This window comes from Parasteatoda tepidariorum, chromosome 2 (genome assembly GCF_043381705.1).
Source record: "Parasteatoda tepidariorum isolate YZ-2023 chromosome 2, CAS_Ptep_4.0, whole genome shotgun sequence".
NCBI classification, from domain to species: domain Eukaryota; kingdom Metazoa; phylum Arthropoda; class Arachnida; order Araneae; family Theridiidae; genus Parasteatoda; species Parasteatoda tepidariorum.
In genome coordinates this window covers 40,001,872-40,023,841 of record NC_092205.1, presented here as the reverse complement: position 1 = coordinate 40,023,841, position 21,970 = coordinate 40,001,872, and the positions used below count along the sequence as shown (strand labels likewise).

General features: G+C 27.9%; 1 protein-coding gene across 4 annotated transcripts in view; it reads left to right on the top strand.

The window, feature by feature from the left end:
- Window positions 1–21,690, top strand: part of LOC107439499 (fragile X messenger ribonucleoprotein 1 homolog) — a 41,268-nt gene extending 19,578 nt beyond the window's left edge. The window contains exons 7-13 of one of the 4 annotated variants that reach the window (XM_016052124.3): window positions 5,795–5,926; window positions 11,281–11,454; window positions 12,272–12,350; window positions 12,966–13,075; window positions 16,259–16,399; window positions 18,992–19,072; window positions 19,857–21,690. In XM_016052124.3, coding sequence (XP_015907610.2) covers window positions 5,795–5,926; window positions 11,281–11,454; window positions 12,272–12,350; window positions 12,966–13,075; window positions 16,259–16,399; window positions 18,992–19,072; window positions 19,857–20,234 — 1,095 coding nt within the window. In that variant the 3' untranslated portion in view covers window positions 20,235–21,690. The remainder of the gene's footprint in view (window positions 1–5,794; window positions 5,927–11,280; window positions 11,455–12,271; window positions 12,351–12,965; window positions 13,076–16,258; window positions 16,400–18,991; window positions 19,073–19,856) is intronic. The other 3 variants (XM_016052125.3, XM_016052129.3, XM_016052128.3) reach the window with 3 other exon arrangements.
- Window positions 21,691–21,970: the final 280 nt, after the last annotated feature.

The window sequence follows — 21,970 nt, the reverse complement described above, 5'->3', positions numbered from 1 at the left end:
TCTGTAAAGATAAAATTTGTTTTGTTTTTTGAATTCACATTCATTGCAATTGAAAAAAATATTGGTAATACACAGCAGGGATGAAAGACTTCCGCGAAAAAGCGGAAATTCGCTTTTTCCACCCAATTTTTAAAATTTCCGACCATGTTTAAAAAACAAAAATTTTTGGGGAGTCCATTTAGAGAAACCCAAGTCTCCTGAACGATAGTCGGATTACCGTGACTTCCGCTGCAGAGTGGAAAGGACTCTAAGCGTTTCGTTTCGACCTCCGATATTTGAATTTTTTTGTTTTCGCGCTTTTTAATCAGACGATTTTAATATCAATCATCGATTTTTGTATTTAGCTGATTTAAAACGTACGTGTTGTGATTTTTTTCCGCAATTTAAATATTTTACTGGCAATTCTTATTCACTCAATTTAAAAATCTAATATTGCGGTTTGTATTTAAGCGTTTTTAAAACCCAATAACGCGATTTGTATTCTCGCGAGTTTAAAATCCAAAATTGCGATTCATATTCACGCATTTTTAAATCCAAAATTGCGATTCGTTATCACGCAGTTGTAATATCAGATATCGTTTTTCGTATTTGTTTGCTATTTAAAAATTACTCATTGCAATTCGTTTTCACATGATCTAAAAATTATGCTTCGTGATTCTTATTTACATGATTTAAAAATTCAATATCGCAATTTAATATTTTCGTGTTTTGAAAATCCAACAGCTCGATTCCTATTCACGTGATTTTAAAATCCAAAATCGCGATTAATATTCGCACGATTATAAAAATCCAAAATCGCGATTCATATTCACGCGATTTTAAAATCTTAAATAGCGATCAATATTCACGCGATTTTAAAATCTTAAATAGCGATTAATATTCACGCGATTTTAAAATCTTAAATAGCGATTCATATTAACGCGATTTTAAAATCTAATATCGTGATTCATATTAACGCGATTTTAAAATCCAATATCGTGATTCATATTAACGCGATTTTAAAATCCAATATAGTGATTCATATTAACACGATTTTAAGATCCAATATCGTGATTCATATTAACGCGATTTTAAAATCCAGCTGCGCGAATCATATTCTCGCGATTTTAATATCCAAAATCGTGATTCATATTCACACGATTTTAAAATCCAATATTGTGATTCATATTCGTGAGATTTTGAAATCCAAAATCGCGATTCATATTCACGCGATTTTTAAAATCCAATATCACGATTTTAAAACCCAAAATTGCAATTCATAAGAAGGATGATTTTAAATATTATGAATTTCCTAAATGTCCAATACAAATAAAAATGTCATAAGTGCAATATTGATATAAATTCTTAATACATACCACAATTCACCAAGTTTAGTAAGATGGTTGAAGCTCTTTTGTTAAAAATGGAACTTTATCTTTCTAGAAAGTGTTTAAAGTTGAAAGTTTTTGCATCCTATTCATTACATTATGACAATACTGTTCCATTCGAAATTGTTTATTCATTCATCATAACTTTTATTTAAAATTATCATTTCATCAAAATTCACTCTCTATCGATTAGTTAAACTAGTTTTCTGTGCGGAAATGCTTTGATTTAAATTTTATCTGTTTTTTTAGAGATGTCTGTGGTGTTTAAGTTCTGTATGTATTTAATTTTAATGATGGTTGAAATCTGTGGCAGCCATTATATCTTGCTAAACACCATTAAGTATCAGAGCGTTTTAGTATATTAGCAGCAGAAATATTGAAATTATTTCCATCCCTGTAATGAGATAAGATAGAAAACTAATCCCGATGCTCCATTTTGTGCTGTATTTTTTCCTCACTCCTATTGAGTCATAACTTGAGTAACTTATAATGCTATTGCTCTAAAGAAGCAAGCTCCTTCAGCAATAAATGGTACAACAGTATTCGTCACTATAGCAGTGTTTATTATCTAATAAAATGAATCTAAATAAGTGCTTAACATATAACTATTTATTTAACATTTCTTAAATTATTACTTAACCCCATCTGGTACAATAAGTAGACCAGAATAACCTTATAATGCTGAGTGCTGTAAGCAAAAGGTTATGACAACCTAACAAAATTAGTTTTTTTAGATGACTTCAGTGTTGCCAATTTAGATAGAGAAATACACAAATTTTTTGTGCATTTTTGGAGATATAGAATTTTTTGTACATTTAGCTGCCTAACTTGTTTCTCTCCCTGAAATTGGTTAAGTTGTTTCTTATCATAAAAAAATTGTAAAATTGTGATTTTTTCTTTGTAAAGTTGTCATTGTTAAACAGAGTTGTTTTGTAAAGAAAAAAAAATATTAAATGTTGTCACTCTCCGTAACCTGATTTAATGTTTGTGCATAAATTTGATTAGAAAGAATCTTCAATCAATTTTTTGCCAAATCTTCATTGAATAATGAAAATATATTTTATTATATATTGATTGTTTAACATAAAATTTTTTTGGGGGTAATATTTCNAATTGTAAAATTGTGATTTTTTCTTTGTAAAGTTGTCATTGTTAAACAGAGTTGTTTTGTAAAGAAAAAAAATATTAAATGTTGTCACTCTCCGTAACCTGATTTAATGTTTGTGCAGAATCTTCAATCAATTTTTTGCCAAATCTTCATTGAATAATGAAAATATATTTTATTATATATTGATTGTTTAACATAAAATTTTTTTGGGGGTAATATTTCAATGTGTGATCTACCAATGTAATCAGGGCTCTGTCTAGGTGTTTTTGAGAGGTACCTGTTTTGTGAAAATTTAGACATAATTTGTGAAAATTGAAAAATCAACACAAAAATATGGTAAGGTAAGAAATTATTTTCAAAAATTGTCACTAAAAATAAAAATCAATTATGAATGGTAAATTTCTTAATATTTTTCCCCATAAATTCAAAAAATAATTTAGCTATTTTATTGTTTGTGCTTAAAATTGTATCCAAATTTTAAAAATCCATTAAAATCATTGTCGATAGTTAATTTCAACTTGAATTTAATAAAACCTTGCCATTTACAGTACTAGCACTAGAAGTTATTTTTATTATAAGAACATTTTCACCTAGGTCATACAAAAAGTTTTGCAGAGAAAAAAATGTTTAATGAAAACAAAGGTCTGTTTGAATAAATTTACAATGGTGTTTAAGATACTGTTTAGCATAATGTTCGAATTTCGATTTCCTAGAAAGTTTATCGAGGGAAAGCCTTTTTGTTTCATTGTTTAAAAAAAATTAGCAAAAAAAACTTGCTTTGATATGATGTAAGCGACCGGTTAGGCTTACCATTTTGCACTATCTGACCAAACACGTGCTACCTTTTCGTAAGAAAACTGGCAGAAAAAATCCTATTTTCCATAGATTGCAACAGGAATGGGGCTAGCATGAGAACTTGTTTTTTTAAAAAAGTATTTTGTGAAACTATCGTTTTTCTTAAATTTAAGTTTTTTTTAGTCCCAAAGCTTGGTGTACATTTGCCTGGTATACCCTATACTAATAATTTTTAAGGGTAAGTGGTACCGTATTATGCCAGAGTAATGCCACCTATTCATACGCAAAGCTGTTATACAGAAAGATCACATATAGGGACAATACCTTTTTGGTTTTAATTTTCTTTGTAAAACAATACATTTTTCACCTATAACTTTTATAGTTTCAATTTAGTTCTATAGTTTCAAATTTCTAATGACTATAGTACTACATAGCTGCCTACTGTTTCGATTAAATTGTATTTCTTCCGGTTTTTCTAGTCTTGTTCCATAAATACTCATTTTACTGATTTTCTTTCGACGCAGTGCAGCTATAAAATCTAGAAGCAGGGCATGTGATTTGCCCTGAATATTGTAGAATTCTACTTTTCTCAAGACCTTAGTTAGAAATAGTTTGCACAAATTATTTGGCTCTTCCTTTCTATTATGCTCACCCTATTATAAAATTAAAGTTTTGGGTTATATTATCTTTCTAGAGGAGTAACATACCTGTTTGTATAACTCTTTAAATATTTATTTTAAGGAGAGGAATGTAAACAACTTATCTTCACTGTTTCTTTATTATAAATACCTCGGAAATGTGTTGTAATATTGCCATTGTGAATATTGTTTATCACTTCAAGCTTTGGTGTGCTAGCTTGTTTTCCGTTTCCAAGATGTTATAAAGTTTCCCAGGAAACTCAGTGCTTCGGCACAGATCTGTTTTTCTCCTTCACAGTTATTAGTAGTTTTCATACTTAATTCAAAATGAATGATTCTTGAAACTACAAGTAGGTTGTATTGTTTCTTCTTCGTCACTGTGCTCCAATAATTCTGCATCTAGCACTATAATCATTTATTTGCAAACTTTCGCATATCCAAAACTTATAATTGTACAAAATTTTGTAAGTTTTGCTAAATCTCACTTGAATCCCATTAAAAAGTATCTTAGTTAGCAAATTTTCGCCCTTTTGAATGTTTAGAATCTGCTAATATCGTGATTCGTATTCGCATGATTTTAGTAACAATAATCAAATTTTCTAACTACCTACTTTAAAAGTTACACATTGCAATTTGTATTCATGCATTTTAAAAATCGTACGTCGTAATTCTTATTCACACAATTTAAAAATCCAATATCAAGATTTGTATTTATGAGTTAATAAAATCCAATATCGCGATTTGTTTTCATGCAGTTCTAATATCAAACATCCATTTTTGTGTTTACACACGCTTTATAAACCATGTATTACGATTCGTATCCACACGATCTAAAGATTATGTATCATGATTCATATTTATGCGATTTAGAGATTCAATATCACAATTTGTATTTTCGCGATTTTAAAATCCAATATAGTGATTCTTATAAGAAGTTTTCTTGAATTAGTTACTATAAAAATGTGATATTCTTCGTTAGTTAGTAGTTTAATTAAAAATGTTAATTCAAAAAATTATGTTTTAATATGAAAAATGCATGGTTTGTAAATTCATATCTTGATATAGATATTTTACATATAAAATTTTCAGGGTTTTTAACCTTGTGTCACTGTTACTCCTGGTTGTCTTATTATGCTTTATGTTCTTATTTGTATTTTTAACAAGTTGGAAGTTATGGTGCTGGTACATGTTTGTGTTTTTAGTATATTTAAAACATTAAACTGTAATAACTAAAAGGTTCAACATCCAAATTTATTTTATGAAAATTATCTACCGAAAGACATTAACCAATTTTTAAAGATTGACAGTGCTCTTTTTGTTTTTTAGAATCGTTTTTGTTATTTTTATATTAGTTCCTGTTCCCTCAATTATTTTCCTCTTATCTTTTATCTAGAAAAATGAGAGATAAGTGGATTTTACCTTATAATTATGTTTTAAATAGATTGATTTTTTTGAGTACTTTTTTAGTCTGTTTCTTTATGAAAATGTTATTGTAAATGCAGTCAAACCCCGCTATAGTGAACCTTCAAGGGACCAGAATTTTGGTTCACTATAACCGGGAGTTCACTATATCCGTTACGCAGGCAATTTAACTAATGGTTCCCAAACTAATGGTCCCCAAAAAATGAAGAAAAAAATCAGTCAAAGACCGAAAAAAGTTCATTATATACAATTTCCTCACTATTTTGGTTCACTATATCCACAAAAAATAACACGTGTATAGCAAGGCACGGGACCAAACATTTCGTTCATTATATCCGGGAGTTCACTATAAACGGTGTTCACTGTAGTGGGGTTTGACTGTACTTTGATTACCCTTTTTAATAAGTATATTGATATCATTGATTATTTTACTTTTAGTTGGCTTTTTTCTGAGAATATTTTAGTTTTTTTCTTCCCAGGGAAGGCATGAAGGACTGAAGAAGAGGGCGTGCATGCTCAGTGACATGCACTTTCGAAATCTTCGCCAAAAAGTGTTGCTTCTGAACAGGACGGAAGAGGCAGCTCGCCAATTAGAAGTATGTGCTTACTTGTATATACTTTTTATTTGTTTAATTTTGAATATTTTTTTTGTAATGTTTTATTTTTAAGCATTTTTGCCACTGGTTTTATATAAATTGTTATGCCTTTATTTGCTTGGAAAAATAATTACAGGGTTGCCACAGGCTACTAAAATGCAACTATTTACTACTATTTTCGACCTTAGGCGACTATGGCGACTTTTTTGCCTGAAAAGGTTAAGAAAGCAAGTATTTTCAGGAATAGGCGACTATTAGGTAGTTAAGTATAATAATTTGATTGTTTTTCAACCAATAAATACTCAGTCATTTTTAATTATAAAAAAATTAAGACAAGGCTTATCTTTATTTAATTTGCTTTTATTTTTGAGAAAATCAAAACAAATGTTTAAAAAAATTTGGCTATTAGTTAAAACAATTTTTTTTTTAATTAAATAAAAAGTTTAGTAATGTTTTGACGTTTTTAATAATTTAACATAGTACTTTAAGTATTTTTTTAAAATTTTTATTAAAATTCTTTCAATACTTGTTTGTTTTATAATTTGTTCGATAGTCAGTATCATTTTTAAACGAATAAATCTTTAGTCGATTTTATTTTCAAAAATGAAAATAATAATAAATAAGTTAAATTATTTTTGCATTTATTAAGTACGGAATTTGACTATTAGTTAATTCTACTTTTTATTATTTTAAATAAATAAATAAAAAAGGGGCTAATGATGTTTCAAAAGCATGTTTTTTTTTCAACAAATAATAAGAAATTTTTTTTTTTTCTAAAGTAAACATTTTTTTGGTTTGTTTTCCACTTTCGTTTTTTTTCTTCTTTTAATTTTTAATTCATGTATGTAAAATAATTTGTTCCAGTATTATTATTTTTAAACCAATAAATCTTTTTTAATTCTTTATTTCATTTTTAATTTAAGAAAAATGAAATAAAGCTTGGGTTTGCTTTTACTTAGACTTCTTTATTAATTTAATTGAAAAAATTAAGCAATGGTATTGATGTCATAGTAAAATATGTTTAGAATTAATATTTTCTTTTGTACTAGATTTATTTATTTTTATTTATTTTTGATTGATTTAAAGATTTCCCATAGGTAATTTTTGAACAAATGCTAAATTGCGATACATCACTATATCGTGATGTCTAACTGACGATGTATCACGATTTGAAATTTCTGACATCACCCAGTCCTAATAATAGTATTTGACAATTAAGCTATAATTTTAGTTATTTGGCTACTATTTTTGATAAATTTTTGTTCCTGTTCAGGCAACTATTTTCTTAGTTTTAGGCAACTATTTGCATGCTTGAGGCTACTAAAACCAACTATTTTTGTTCATTTTTTACTGTGGCAACCCTGGAATTATAATAGGACCTAGTTGATGTGTGACCCCTTCTTTCTCAAAAGCAAGAGAGTGGGGAAATTCCAAGACATGGGTTTAATCATTAGAATAATAATTCAATCTGGTTAAGAGGAGAAGTAACATTTCTGGGAAATTAAANATTGGAATGATTGAATTTCATCTTCTTTTGTTGAATCTGAATCAGTTTGAGTTTTCCTATATACATACATACATACATACAGTAAAACCTCGTTTAAGTGGACATTCTTGGGACTGAAAAAATTGTCGGTCAATGCGAGTTTTATGGGAAGGGTGCCCTAATAGCGAAGTTTAACGAGTTACACAGATATTCAAGTTAGTCATGTGATACCGAATAGGAGCTTTTAGTCCTCAGTTAGTTTCTATTGTTAGGTTTAAACCCTCTAACACCTACCTATCACTTGATAGGAAACATGGTTAATACCTCCTTGAAAGTAAACCTCCCACGATTCACAAGAAGAAAAAAAGTAATGCATACCTGTAAGGTATGAAGACCTATGGAGTTGATTATTTACAATTGATCATCTGTCAAGTGTCTGAATATATGAACAATTCCCAGATAATATTTCTGTTCTCTTTCCCCCCCTCCCCCGCTGTGTTAAATACAGTCTTCAAATTGATAGGAAAAGAAATTTTCAGTGGGGAAGAAGCATTTAAAGCATTTAGGACGTCATTTCAAATTGAGGGGTCTCGTAACCTGTGTCGTCCAGATGAAAAGATCAAATGATGCCACTGTTCGAATTATTTCACTAGACCAGTATCATTTTCTCTCCTTTCTTTGCAAAAATAAGGCAAGTAGACAGATTGATTCTTTAGTAATGAAATAGCTTAACAATATTTTTTTGTAATGGATGGCAAAGAAATCACATGCTTTAAAAATGATGAAAAGTTGCATATTTTCTTCTTGCATTTTAAAGCAGATTTATTTATTTTTTTTAAATTTAGGAAAAGTTGTGTCTGGTTTGAAACGATAGAAAATAACATTTTGGGGCAAAAATGACTGTCCGCTTCCGGTTACGAGAGTGTCCACTATGTGGAAAATGTACATAATGGTTTATTCATTGAATATTCACTGGGGATTAAAAATATGTCCGTATTGAGAGGCGTCCGTTTTGCAGGCGTGTCCATAACGGGAGGTTTCACTGTGTGTTTAAATATAGAAATATATATATAAAATGTAATTTTATTACCTTTTTGTAACTTAGTTTCCTGAAATATGATACTTTTGCCTGCCATAATTTTTTATTACTTTTAACTTATTACTTCAATTTGAATTATCGTAAATGAATAAAATTTTAGTTCAAACTTTTTAAAATGGAAAGCATTTATAAAACAGTGGCAGATTTTAAATTGGTTTTGTAGAAATTCTATGTTTTATTTCCATATTTTTACTGAAATTTTCTTTCTCTGACAAATTCTTCGTAGATAGCTGTATCTTTCATTATGGAAATGTTTAATCGTAACTCTTTATGCTCTAATTTTTTTTTTTTTACATGCATTTGAACTAAAAATAAGTTTTTTTTCTTGTTATGTTTGCAAGTATAATGTTAAGGTCTTATATGAAAGGTCTTATATTCTCCCATTAAGATCACAATAAAATGCTTTAAAATCGTCACACAAGGGCTCCCAAATTTCCTTTCTCCCTGTGTTTTGAGGCTTTATATTTTTTCATATTGTGTGTATAAGAATAATAAGCATAAATTTATTTCAAACCACAGTAAGCTGTGAAATGTTATACTGTTAAATGTTATGAATACCTTTTTAAAATTTAAAAATTGGTGAAAGTTTCGTGGGGAAAAAAAACTATGTTGAGAGGGAAACTTTTCTATTACGTTAGCAGTTTCTGGTTGGTAAGGTTACCATCAAAGATTTCAACGCCTGGATGTGCCTACCATAGCTTGAATTGCCTGGAAGTTTTGATTAGCATTGGTTTTTCATCTGAACTTTGAAGCTATGCTTTTGTGTAAAATCTTCATCCATGTTGGTAATTTAACTTAAAATGCTAGTCTAGTTAATTTTAATTTTAAATGCTAGCCCAGTGTAAATTTTCAAGAAATTTATTGTACTATTGTTTTTTTTTTTTTTAAAGTTTGAAAATTGTCTGTTTTTTTCTATCTGATCTACTTTGTATGGATAGATTAAGAATGCTTGAATAAGTTTTAAAATCATGTGCAAAAATCTTTATATATGAGTGTAAAGCCTATCATTTTACTTAAAAGCATTTTGTTTTCAATAGCGCTTGGAATGTTTTAGCTGCTTTATGATCGAAGCATATTTGTTGGGTGTGAAAATATTTGAAATGCCTATTGTATTTTAAAAATAATTACATTTATTATTGTTGTTCACTAAAGCAATGATTTCAGATTGCCATAATTTTAAGGTATTTTGATGGATTAAAGTAGGATAATAAGTGACCAACTTGAATGTGTATATATTTTATGTGTTTATTATATATTTTTTTCTGATATACATGTGTTTAGCATAATTAAGTTATAGGGTTTACGTATTGATTGTGTGTAGTAGTTTTTGGTTTGTGCCTTTTCTGATATAGAAAGTGAAAAGTAGTATTTTTGGCATATTTCATTTTTACTATCAAAAAGACAAAAATGCTGCACAGGCAAGATAAAATTTATCCAATGTGTAAAGAGATGTATTGACTGTACGTCCGTGCAAAATCAAGGCATCATTACTAGGGGCAAGAAATAGTTTTTTTTGTTTGGTTTTCTACTAAAATTTTATACCCTTTGCAAACATACCTTTACTAAGAGTCTGCAAGTAAATACCCTTATAACTTATTTATTTTTGTCTGAAAATAACCAAAAATGTATCTTAATATATTAAGGATCTGAAGTGATTTTTCTGTCAAAAGAGAATGCATCATATGATTAGATGGCAATTATCTTATAATTATGCATAGAAATATCTAATATGTAAGCAGATGCTTTTATGAAAGTATTTTTCTCAATTCACAATGTTGATTTATATGTTTGAGATTTTTATTTGAATTTGAAAGATAATCAGATCTTTATTACGGCTACTAAGTTTTATTAATTTGATATTTAGATTGTTATTGAAATGAGATCTTATATTTCATGTAAATCTTTTTTCAATTTTCAGACAATTGTGTATTATAACTTGTAACCATATTTCTCTAGTCCAAAGAAAAAACGAGTGGACTAAATTCCATACTACTATTAATCTCTCTCTCTAATTTGTTTTTCAAATTTTTTAGCAGAAAAACCTTTTAATGAAGACATTATTTTTCATTATTATCGCTAAATGATCAAATAATGTCACACTGCAATGAAAGAATTGGAATGATTGAATTTCATCTTCTTTTGTTGAATCTGAATCAGTTTGAGTTTTCCTAATGTTAGAAATATTTGGCAATTTTTTATTTATTGAGTTTTTTTATTAAATTAAATTTATAGGGCTAGATCAAAAAATTGATGATGAGGAAGTGAAAAATAGACATGAATGACTCCAAGTCAAAGTAGTGGTTCTTTTATACCGCGATTGGTGTAAACAGATGTTCAAGGTAGATTTTATTGCTGTAAAAAAAATAAACTAAATATGACGAATTTTTTTATTTTTTAGAAAAAATAATCACATTAATATGTTATGAGCCATTATATTACTGTGTTTATTTTTTTGGGAAGTTAGTTTTAGGTAGTTACCTTAGGTAGTTTTTATGGAAGGGTACTTTTTGAAGTCATAGAGAAAAAAAAAATTTGAAAATTCTGCTGAAGAGTGATAAGTTGTGTTAATAAATCAAATAAGTTCAGTCTTGAAATTTCTTTTAGAGTGACACCCATGTTTATAACATTAATAAAGCTCTCAATGGCTGTTTTATGTATTTTAATTGAGATGAGTGTTTTTGTTTTTAAAAGATAAAAAATCCACTTGGTAGTCATATCTACCTGTGGTTTCTGTGTAGTGTATTAACAAAAATGGTCTTTATTTTTTAGAGTACACGCCTTCATTCAAATTCTGGTTATGGAGAAGAATTTACGGTTAGGGAAGATTTAATGGGCTTAGCAATAGGTGCCCATGGGGCGAATATACAGAATGCAAGAAAATTAGATGGTATTACTGGAATTGATTTAGAAGAATGTAGTTGTACTTTTAAAATATTTGGAGAGGTAATTTCATTTATTTTTAATAAATTGTTATAATGTTGCTTCTAATTTAGTAGTGTTTCTACATGAATATTTTGTAGTTCAAAACAATCCTTCAAAATTCAGTGTTTTAATCATTTTGGGAATTCAGTCATTTCGTGAAAAAGAAAACTAATCAAGCATTTTACATTATCATATTTTTAAGATTATTTCAGAGGTTGAATGCTTATTTATTTTCTATTTTCAGCAATTCTGTTACAAATCTTAAAGGGTAGAATTTTGAATCTCAAACTAGTGAGATTTGTTCTGTGCTCAAATGATAAAATTGTACTGGAAACGGTTGAAATTTTCTGTTCTAAACCAGGGTTTGTTGATTTAAATCAGCTTGATTTAAATCTTTAAATCATGATTTAAATCAAATGATTTAAAAAAAAAATTATTGATGAAGTTGAATAAAAAGTTAAATTATTGATACTTTTATTATTTTCTTTTCTTAATTTTAAAATTCATTTTTAATAAATTGCTGCTTTAATTAATTTTTGTTAACAAAATTACTATCTTTCTTGGTGTGTGTTATATTCCAACACATTTGAAATTACATTTTTAAAAATCTTTTGATTCTCAAGATTGAAAGTACAGATTAAAGTAAACATTTAATGCTGTCTTGATATAGACTTGCATAGCTGTAAAAAGTAATTAATAAACATAATTTTTTCGAAAAAAATGCTAATAATGTTAATTAAAATTCTATCTTTTGATTGAAAAAACATGGAATTAAAATCTACCTTATATTTTATTGGTGGAGAATGAAATGATTAAATAACTTTACCTTTATATTTAGACGCAAGAAGCAGTTAAAAAAGCGAGAAGCATGCTAGAATATGCTGAAGAATCTGTTCAAGTGCCTCGAATCCTAGTTGGTTAGTATATTTATAATTATTACAGTCCTGTAAAAAAAATTTCTGTGTAAACAATTATTTATTCTTTTTAATCATGATACATGTAAGCAAGCCGACAGTCTAACAATTTGTTGGACTGTCAGTACAGCATATAGTGAAAAGAAAACAACTTAGTATAATATGTAAATTAATTAGATTTTTTGTGCAAAATAGTTTCACATGGTTTATCTATTTTTGCATATTTTGAATTGTATAAGTAGTTTCTAACTTTTTTTTTCTTTAACCACTCTCATGTCTGTATTTATTTTGATGTACAAAACCACCCTTGCCTACTTTCATTACAGTGCTTGACCTGCATTTTTCTTTCTATCAGTTTAAAAGTTTCTATTTCATAATATTAAATGCATTACGTAATTTTAATGTAGAATTTAAACATAACCATTGTTGTCAATGTTCGGGTGCTCAAATTTCATGTCAGTTTGAAAAATCACTAGGGTTCGCGTTCCCTCTAAAATTCCTAATATTGTTTTGCTTGATTTGTATAGTATGATTGAAATTAAATTATCACTCCAGTATTAGTTTTAATTTGATATTAGATTTTTTTTAAGTTAATAATGAGAGTAAATTTGTACTTAGGTAAAGTTATTGGTAAAAATGGAAGAATAATTCAAGAAATAGTTGATAAATCTGGTGTTGTAAGAGTAAAAATTGAAGGTGATAATGAAAATCAATCTCCGAGGGAAGAGGTAAGGTTTCTATAATTATTTAAGCTTAAACAATTGCTATTAATATACACAAGGGCTATTTTAAATGTTTTAATTATTTGAAAATTTTTACCCTCCACACTAAACTGCAAATGATAATAACTGGAGTTTTTTTTGTCCAACCAATTGCTGCTGTATATTGTGATTAAAAAAAGTATTTCAGAAAGCTAATAATCTCTCTTGGATGCTTTTAAAACTTAACTTACTTCTGAATTTCTATGCTAATCATTGCATTGCTGCTTATTTATCTACTTGTAACTAGCAGTGAATAAGTGCATTAATGTGTCTTGCTATTAAGAATCTGATGATGGTTATATAGTAGAGTTGATACACTAGCGCAACTTGTGTTGTGAGCTTTCATTTATCTTCTTACACTTTAAATTTTTTTAAACCCTACTTAAAATAGCTCTTGTAAGTATTTTTTGCTCAAATGTTTTGCAAATACTTGTAACTTTTCTATAATATCTGATGAATTTTATTTCAACCCAAATGTCAAATCTTTTTATATGAAAGAGAAGGGAAAAAGGGCATTAATTTAATTAAAAAAATAATGAAGTGTCAGTTAATGAAGCTAACTATTTTTTTTTTACTTCAAAACTATTCTATACATCTTATCGTAAAAATTCACACATACTTTGCAGGGTTGCCACACTAATATGCTACTATTTGCAACTATTTTTGGCCTGAAATGAATGTATGGCTAAATGGAACATGGTATATGACAATTAAATCTTTTAATAAAATTGTAGTCATATTGAAAAATATTTGTTCTTATTTAGGCAACTATTAATACTTTTCAGCAACTAGTTTCATGCTATAGGCTACTAAAAGCAACTATTTTGTTCATTTTTTTTCTGTGGCAACCCTGACTTTGATGTATTTTGATATTTTATATTTTAAGATAATTTTAATATTTTTTTAGTAAGGAATGATTAAGTTATTATGAATTGTAAAGATATATTCATTGCACAAACGCAAGATTAATTTTATTTCTGATTTTTTAATAAAAAGAAACATTTTAGCAGAAGCATTTAGTTGTTATAAGTCACAGAGTAGCAATAGTATTTTAATTAAGGTTAAATATAAATTGAAAAGTAAATGTTTTCTTTATTTTAAGCAAAGTATGATTGTTACAGTTAAGTTATATAATTGTATTTTATGCAACATGTACTTAAGATTTTTATTATCTCTTGTTAATAATTTATTCAAGTAATGTTAAGCTTATAGATGCCCTTTTTAAAATTTTGTTACTAATGCTAGAATTATAATGGGCAGGTAATTTTGATTTGAAGTTCTATTTTTCTTAACGCTACTTAATCTCTTAAAAGTCCATTTTTTTAAAAACTTTTTTAAATCTTACAATAGTTCCACAATCTTATTTTTTTAATTTAGTTTTTGTGTTAACTTTTTATTTTTCCTAATATTTTACGTACCTAAAATTGTGATTGTCATTTCGACAGTATCTGGAGAGTTACACAATATTTTCATGTTATTTATTTTCAGAATAATTTAGATATTCAAACAAACATTAAATCAGGAAAAAAATAAACATTAAATCAGGAAAAAATAAAATATATGTGTGTTTGTAAGACAACACTTCTTCAGGGAACACACAGTCTACAAGCAAACAGGAGCCTTTCTGTTTTCAGAATACTGATAGATTATCTGGTAAAGGGAGGTATTGAATATTTTTCAGCAAAAATTGAAGGGTGTAAAAATTCATCAATAAATATATTAAAATATATTAGTCATTCAGAAATATATTAGTCATCAGAAGAAAAAATATTTTAGTCATTCACTTTTATGCATAGTCGTTATTTTAACACAAATGTGCAAAAGTTATCTTTTAAATTGTTTAATGTGTAAAAACTGAGATGTAAAAATTGCTTAATATGTAATATCAGTGGTTTAATTGCTTTCTATAAAGAATACTTAATCACAATTTATTAGTATATGGCTTAAAGGTTATTTAGTAAAGAATAATTTTTTGTCTTCTGCAAATGTGCAATTAAAATATGTACTGAATGGGTATTGCTTATTTGTGAAGAAATGTAACGAGACTAAATGAAAATATAGTAGTTTAACTTTAAGATCTATCCCTCTAGCTAATGAAATTGTATTTTAGCACAGAAAAATCTAATGATTAGTTTTAAGTTTTTAGTATGGGCAGTGCTTTTAATATCTCATTTAGAGAGGCATAAAATGTATCAAAGTTTTGTTGATCACTTGATTGGATTTTGCTAGTATAAGGTTTTCCTTATGTCAATAAGAAACAATACTATAATACTGATTAGATATTTGTTCTCGTTAAATTTACTGAATACTTTGAAAATTCTGTGAAAATTGTCTGTTTTATTTTATTCTAAACATATCATGGTTCAAAATAATTGATTTGCAATCAATAGGAATGATGATGATTGTGATTACTTGGTGATTAATTCTAATAGTTTTGTTATTTTGAAAGTCATTTTTAAAAACTGATTGCTCTTTTGTAGAAGAAAAAATTTAATTCTCTTTAAACACGGATCTCTTTAAACAAGCTTTTCAGCTTCTTCGCTGTAAGTCAAATTGCACTTACATTATTTTGAATATCAGAAGTCTTAATTACCACAAAATTTTGTTGTAAACATTACAAATGATATACTGGAGCTAAAGTTTTAATAATTGAGAATTATTGTGTTATTTCTATTAGTGTGGCCTTATTTACTTGTATTTTTCTCAATGTTGTCTATTTAGAGTACAAAAGTATAAAAAGTAATTCTTGTTAAAGTAGTCTTAAACTAATATTTGCTGCATTTTTTTAAAAAAATAGTCTTCATTTTTTGTACAAAATATAATTGTTGTTTAGAGGCTCTATTTTGTTTAGTATTTACTTCTTAATGAAGTAAAATCTGATTCTTATATTTTTCATTGTGGGAATTTAGATTTTAGTAAATATTTTGATTGTTTCTTTGAACTATTATTTGGTTTTCCGTATAGCGTAGATAGAATTTCATAAAGATGCCAAGAATTTTAAATAATTTATTTAGTTTTAAAATTTATATAGCCACTTTTTTTTATTTTTTTAATTCCATGAATAAATTCAGATCTAATAGAAAATAGTGAGAGGAAAAAAAAAGTTTTAATTGAAAGAATTATGGTTATATTTCCTCCTGTATTATTCAGGAGGGACGTGGTCCACCTCAACATAGAACAGGTAAAGGATCATTGGACATTCAAGTACATAGAAAACCAACATCACATCCCAGTATGACTGACAGAACTTCTAGTTTGGTGGAAGGCACTGTTTCAGAACGAACTTTCAGTGTAAGTGTAGCTGGGAATAGCAATCTTAGCTTTTATTTTTTTAAAGATCCACTGCATTTTTATTTTCTATTTGCAGTGATTTCTAATAGAACTCAGGATTTTATTAAAGTATCAAATCTTCCTTTTTTTGTTCTACTACTCAGATGTTCAATATGTTTTAGTGGGCTTATTATTTCCTAAATTTTATTTCAAGTTTTCTTTTCTTTGGCAATATGATTTTCCTCTTTCTTGTTTATCATTCTCTTTGAATTTTCCTTTACTTTGTTTCTGCTTTACTTTTGCTTGAATTTCCCTTTATTTCACATGTAAGATCACTTTAATTGCATAATTTTTAAATTGCTTTTTGAATTAAGATTTTTGTTTTAATGCTTTGTGCATTATATTTTAAAATTTGTTTCTCAGTATATAGATATTATGTCTTAAAAGTTGAATTAAGTAATTTCTTATACATAGTTTTCAACCATATTATAAAATATGCTAAGGGTCAACTTTATACATTTGGTAAATATAGTAACGTAAAAACCCTCAGTTTTAAAGTATTAATTTTCATATTCTTAAATTGTTTCTAAAAGTTAATTATTGGAATTTGTTAATTATTCATTCTCGAGTTTGCCAGTCTCGTGCATTTTTGTTGATAGTAATTTAGGAGAAAAGACAGAAAAAAAATAGCAGTTTTCTTCTTTCTTATAATCTTTTTTCTGTAAATATGACTGTTTTTTTCTCACCTTCTCTTCATTAATATGACAAAACTTTTTAATTTATGATGTAATTTTTTTTCAGTGTTTGCTCTGACAAATCAATCATCTTTTTAGTCAAAACTTAAGTAACAAAATACATTTTGTATATTTTTTATAAATAAAGTTACCTAGTCTATTATTAATACTGCTTTCAAAAGAAAATGACTAATAATGATTGATTGCAGAATATAATCTCGAAACTTTGATTTTCTATTTAATTTGTAAATAAATATTTTAGTTTATTTTGCTGTGTAATGGAATTTTTAGACAGCAGTGTTTCCTCACATGACATGGTGCGTAGCTTTTTTGAAAAGTGCTTAAAGGTTCTCATTTTTGATTTTTGTTTTTTAAAAGCCCTTAAAGATGCTTTTTTCATTGGGTGTTTTAAAAAGAAAAATGAAATTCAAAAATGAAATTTTTTTCCTTTACCAGTCTATTTTCGCCACATATTATGCAAAATCGTGCTTCTCTCATTGTTCTATCCAAAATTTTTACAATTCATTCAACCATAATCCATTTTGGGGTACCGTCAGTTCATAGCTTATACAAGTGAGCTGGGTTCGGTGAGTTTATTGCACTCTCCTGTGCAACTCTGCTGCATTTTGCAAGATATTCTCAATTTGAGGCTTCATTTTCCCCCTTCTGATATAGAACCGAAAAATCTCTCGATCATTTTATAATGGCTAATGTAATCAAGAAAAGAGTTCTTTGTCAGAAACTAGTTATTTCATCATGATCGTGTAAAGTCTTTGAAAATTATTTTGCATTTTGTCAGTGTATATAGTGCTTAAAAATATTTTTTGAGTGCTTTAAAAGTATTTAAAAGGTGCTTATTTTTTGTTGAAAGATTTGGCTATGCACCCTGCATGAGCTGATTTTTCCCCTTAGAAACCCTGGGTTTGTGTGTTTATAAATAAAAGAAATTAAAAGGTATTGCCTTAGTAAGCAACTGTTTGCCCAATTGCACTTCTTGTCACTTTGTTGATAACCAGTTAAATCATTGATTGTGATTTAGAACTTTTTGGCTTCTCAATAAGTTGGTTAACTGAGATATTAATTAGCGCATGACACTTAATCAGTAACCACTTAATCAGGAATATCAAAGTGATCTTTTTGATGCTTCTATAAGTTATGGTTATTATTCATCATATTATTTTTAAAACCTTTTCAACCTTTAACTTTTGCATTATATGAGGAAATTCACTTGTTCAAAAAAACTTGCACTTCTCTAGAAGAATGCAAGAAAGCATTTGTTTCTGTGTTAGAGTAACCAAGTTATCAGAAAAAATGTGCATTTGGATTATACATTAAATGTTTGTTTCATTTTAATATTACTAAAATTCATATCCCTACTTAATAGAGATAAACATAAATACAGTTGGCATTCTTGAGTTAATTATCAAAAGAATCTCTTATTTTTATGTAAATCATTTTTCCTGGTCAATATTTGTGATCTACGCTCTTCTGTATATAATGTATTAATTCAATGGAATGAATGAGCAAAACTAAGTATTCTTGTTTTTCTTGATAGTGCTGTGGCATTTTTTTTTTTTGCTATCTTTATTGGAATGAAAATTTACCAATTAGTGTTTAAATATATTTTTGCAATATGATGGGTATGAATTACAAATGATTAATCTATTTCGTCTAAAAATTTGTTACGTACATAAATAAAAAAAGATGCTAAAATAGAATAATCAAATGAAATATGCTTGTTGAATTTAAAGTTGTTTGTATATCTTAAAATTGGCCATAACTTTGATTTATATTCTTTGTTTGAAATGGAGTTTTGTACTTTTGAATTCACATCTTTTATAAAACGTTTTAATGATTTTTTTTAAAATTTTAATTTTAGGTTCCATTTGTTTTTGTTGGTACAATAGAAAGTATTACAAATGCCAAAATACTATTAGAATACCATTTGGCACACCTAAAAGTAAGTATAGCTTTTGAAAAAATTACTATTAAATTAATTTTACCAAATGTTAAATGATACATTAATTATGTTCTGTATATATGTGTCTTACCAAATATCTTATACCAAAATCATTTGCTGAAATTTAAAATCTATGTTTCATTTAACATATTAGAGATTTCAAAGATGTTGAAATTAATAAATTTAGAAATACATCAAAACTTCAGTAACCTGAAGGAGCAATGGAAATATATAATATATATTAAAAGAGAAGACTTTAGAAAAGATTTGATGATATGAAACAAAAATTTCTTCCTGATGCTTAAAAATAACCTCTCATTCTCAAAAAATTTAATTTGTATTTTAAATGCATTTTAGACGTAACAATTTTCTTATAACATGACATTTGAGTGTGTTATTTTTTATAATTCAATTAGATTGAATGTTTTTTTTTATGTAGTGAGTTTTTTTTTTTGAACGAAGGAGAAATAGTAAATTATCCATTATTCATAGTTAAGGTCAGGTTAATTAATTTTTTTCACTGGTAGGATTGAGATTGCCTGATGACTTTTATAACTCTGACAGCATTTAATTTTCAAAACAGCATTTAGTATGTCTAAAATGTCTTGCACCAGACTATCTAAATCGTTCATATAGTCAAAACTCTCAGAAACTGCTCTGTAGGAAGGTAATCATAATTTTTTAAAATTCACTTGAAAACTTTAAGTATTTCCAAATTTAATATATTTTTCTGGTATTCTAAAGGATGTTTTATCTATAGGAAATTTGTTATATTTTTTTATAGGAAGTGGAGAAACTACGTCAAGAAAAGCTAGAAATCGATCAACAACTTAGAAGTCAAGTAGGCAATGCTCAGAATTTTCCTGCTCCTCGTCGACCAGGTCCAGAAAGAAACTACAATTCTGATGGTGACAATGTCAGACTTCGAGGTGGAGGACCACCGAGGGGACGAGGAAGAGGAGGTGGCCCCGGTCCTGTGAGGCGTTGGGCTAATGATACTCGTTTCAATAATAATACAAGTAATCATCCAGCAACATTGAGTGATTACATAGGCAATGCAGACAAGCGAGGTGGTCATAACTCTTATCGAGGTGGAGTTAGTAGAGGGAGAGATAGGGGTAGTGGAGAAAATAGTTCACGTGGAATGCCAAATCGAAAGTGACAACCTCGTTTAGCACCAACAGAAGTTTTACCAACTTGATACCTTTATCTTGAAATTGAGCAGCATTTCTACATAATGCTGCTTATATTTTGACTTGAACGAACTTAAGTTTCACTGTTGACCAGATGTTCTTAAAAATACAAATGCTGATAATTTTACGAAATGTCCCACTTAATTATGTCCGTACCTCCTGATATGTCTTTAAAAGCTATATGAGCTAAGTAATGAAAAGTGTATGATCACTTATCAAATAGAGCGCTAGCTCCCTTTTTAAGCAGCTGGCAAGTAGTTTTATGATTCAGGGGGCTTCTTAGCTCGATTTGAATTGGAGCCTAGAAGCTCTCCTGCAGTTGCCATTGAATGAATGTGCTAATGGAATACTACTCTTTGACTTATTAAATTTTTATTTTGGAAGGAAAATAATGGTACTATTTAAGGGTGTTCTGCCATTTAAAAAATTTCTTAACTCAAAATAGCCATTTATGCTTCTGTTTGGTGACTATTTTACTACTTTCATTATTAATATTTTCTTTTCTTTTAATCTTTCTAAAACTTTCTAAGGATAGAATCTGGTATTTATGTAAATGATTTTAAGACAATATCTCAGTTTTGTACATGTTTTACATTTCTTGTGTATATATATTTATGATCTTATATTATTTGGACTGTCTAATACAGATAAGTCTTTGTAATATTGCACTGTTATTTAAATGCATTGGAAATTTCATTGTAAATTACAGATTTTGAAGCAGCTTATGGAAAACTGTTCAAATTGGTTTTTTGTTAATTTTCGCTGGATACAAAGCCTGTAAATAAGTGCTTTTGGCTTTGTAGCAGGAGATTTTTTTTAGATGAAATACTCTTTTATCTCCTTCTGTTATTATTTCTCTAATCCTAATTGGCAGATGTAGTCCTTGAACATGACATCTTTCTAGTATACAGCGTAAAACAGTTTTGCAGTAGCATGAAAAATCCAAAACCATCTGAAAGCTGAAAAAGCAGATTTTTGAAGTTTCTCTGTTGAAAAGGTACTCAAAGTGGTTTCGCTGCAAAAACTTGTACCAGTTGAATTAAAACCAGATTGTGACAAACAAAAACCTAAGCCAAGGCAGAGTCATTAAAGCAGCAGAGTTGGTGAGAGAAGATTATTTATCCCCATACTGTGATTTGGACATAGTTGCCCAATAGACATATGCAAGTTTTCCCTGTCCCGAAAGTGTCATGTTATCCAGGAACTGAGATATCTCGATTTTTAAGAGATATGAAGACATCCTCTTTTGTAAAGGGAGTCTCGATTATAGATTCAGAAACGAAGTTTTGTGTACAAAAAAAGGAAGAGTTTCAGGAACATTTGACTCTGAGAGTTTGAATTACTGAAATCTTCTAATTTCTACAGTTTGCTTTTATAATGAAAAGTAATGTTCCTCAGGTTGTAATAAAGCTGCCATGTTGGAAATAGTGTTTGTTTCTTTTAATTTTTTTTTCTTTTAGAAAAAAAGAAAAAGCCTAAAACTGAGACACACCACAACTTCTGTGGATTATAATTCTAAAAAGCTCTTAAAAGTTTCAGAAAATATAATTTCTAGATTTTTAATTTTTTTAAGAGTGACCTACCTTTTTACATTTTTGTACTTAGAAGACTAAGTTTTATTTATTTTTGTGGAGGCAAACATATTGTACAATCAAACAAGCATGATTTGATACTGTTTTTGATAACTTTTAAATCTATTAAGCTT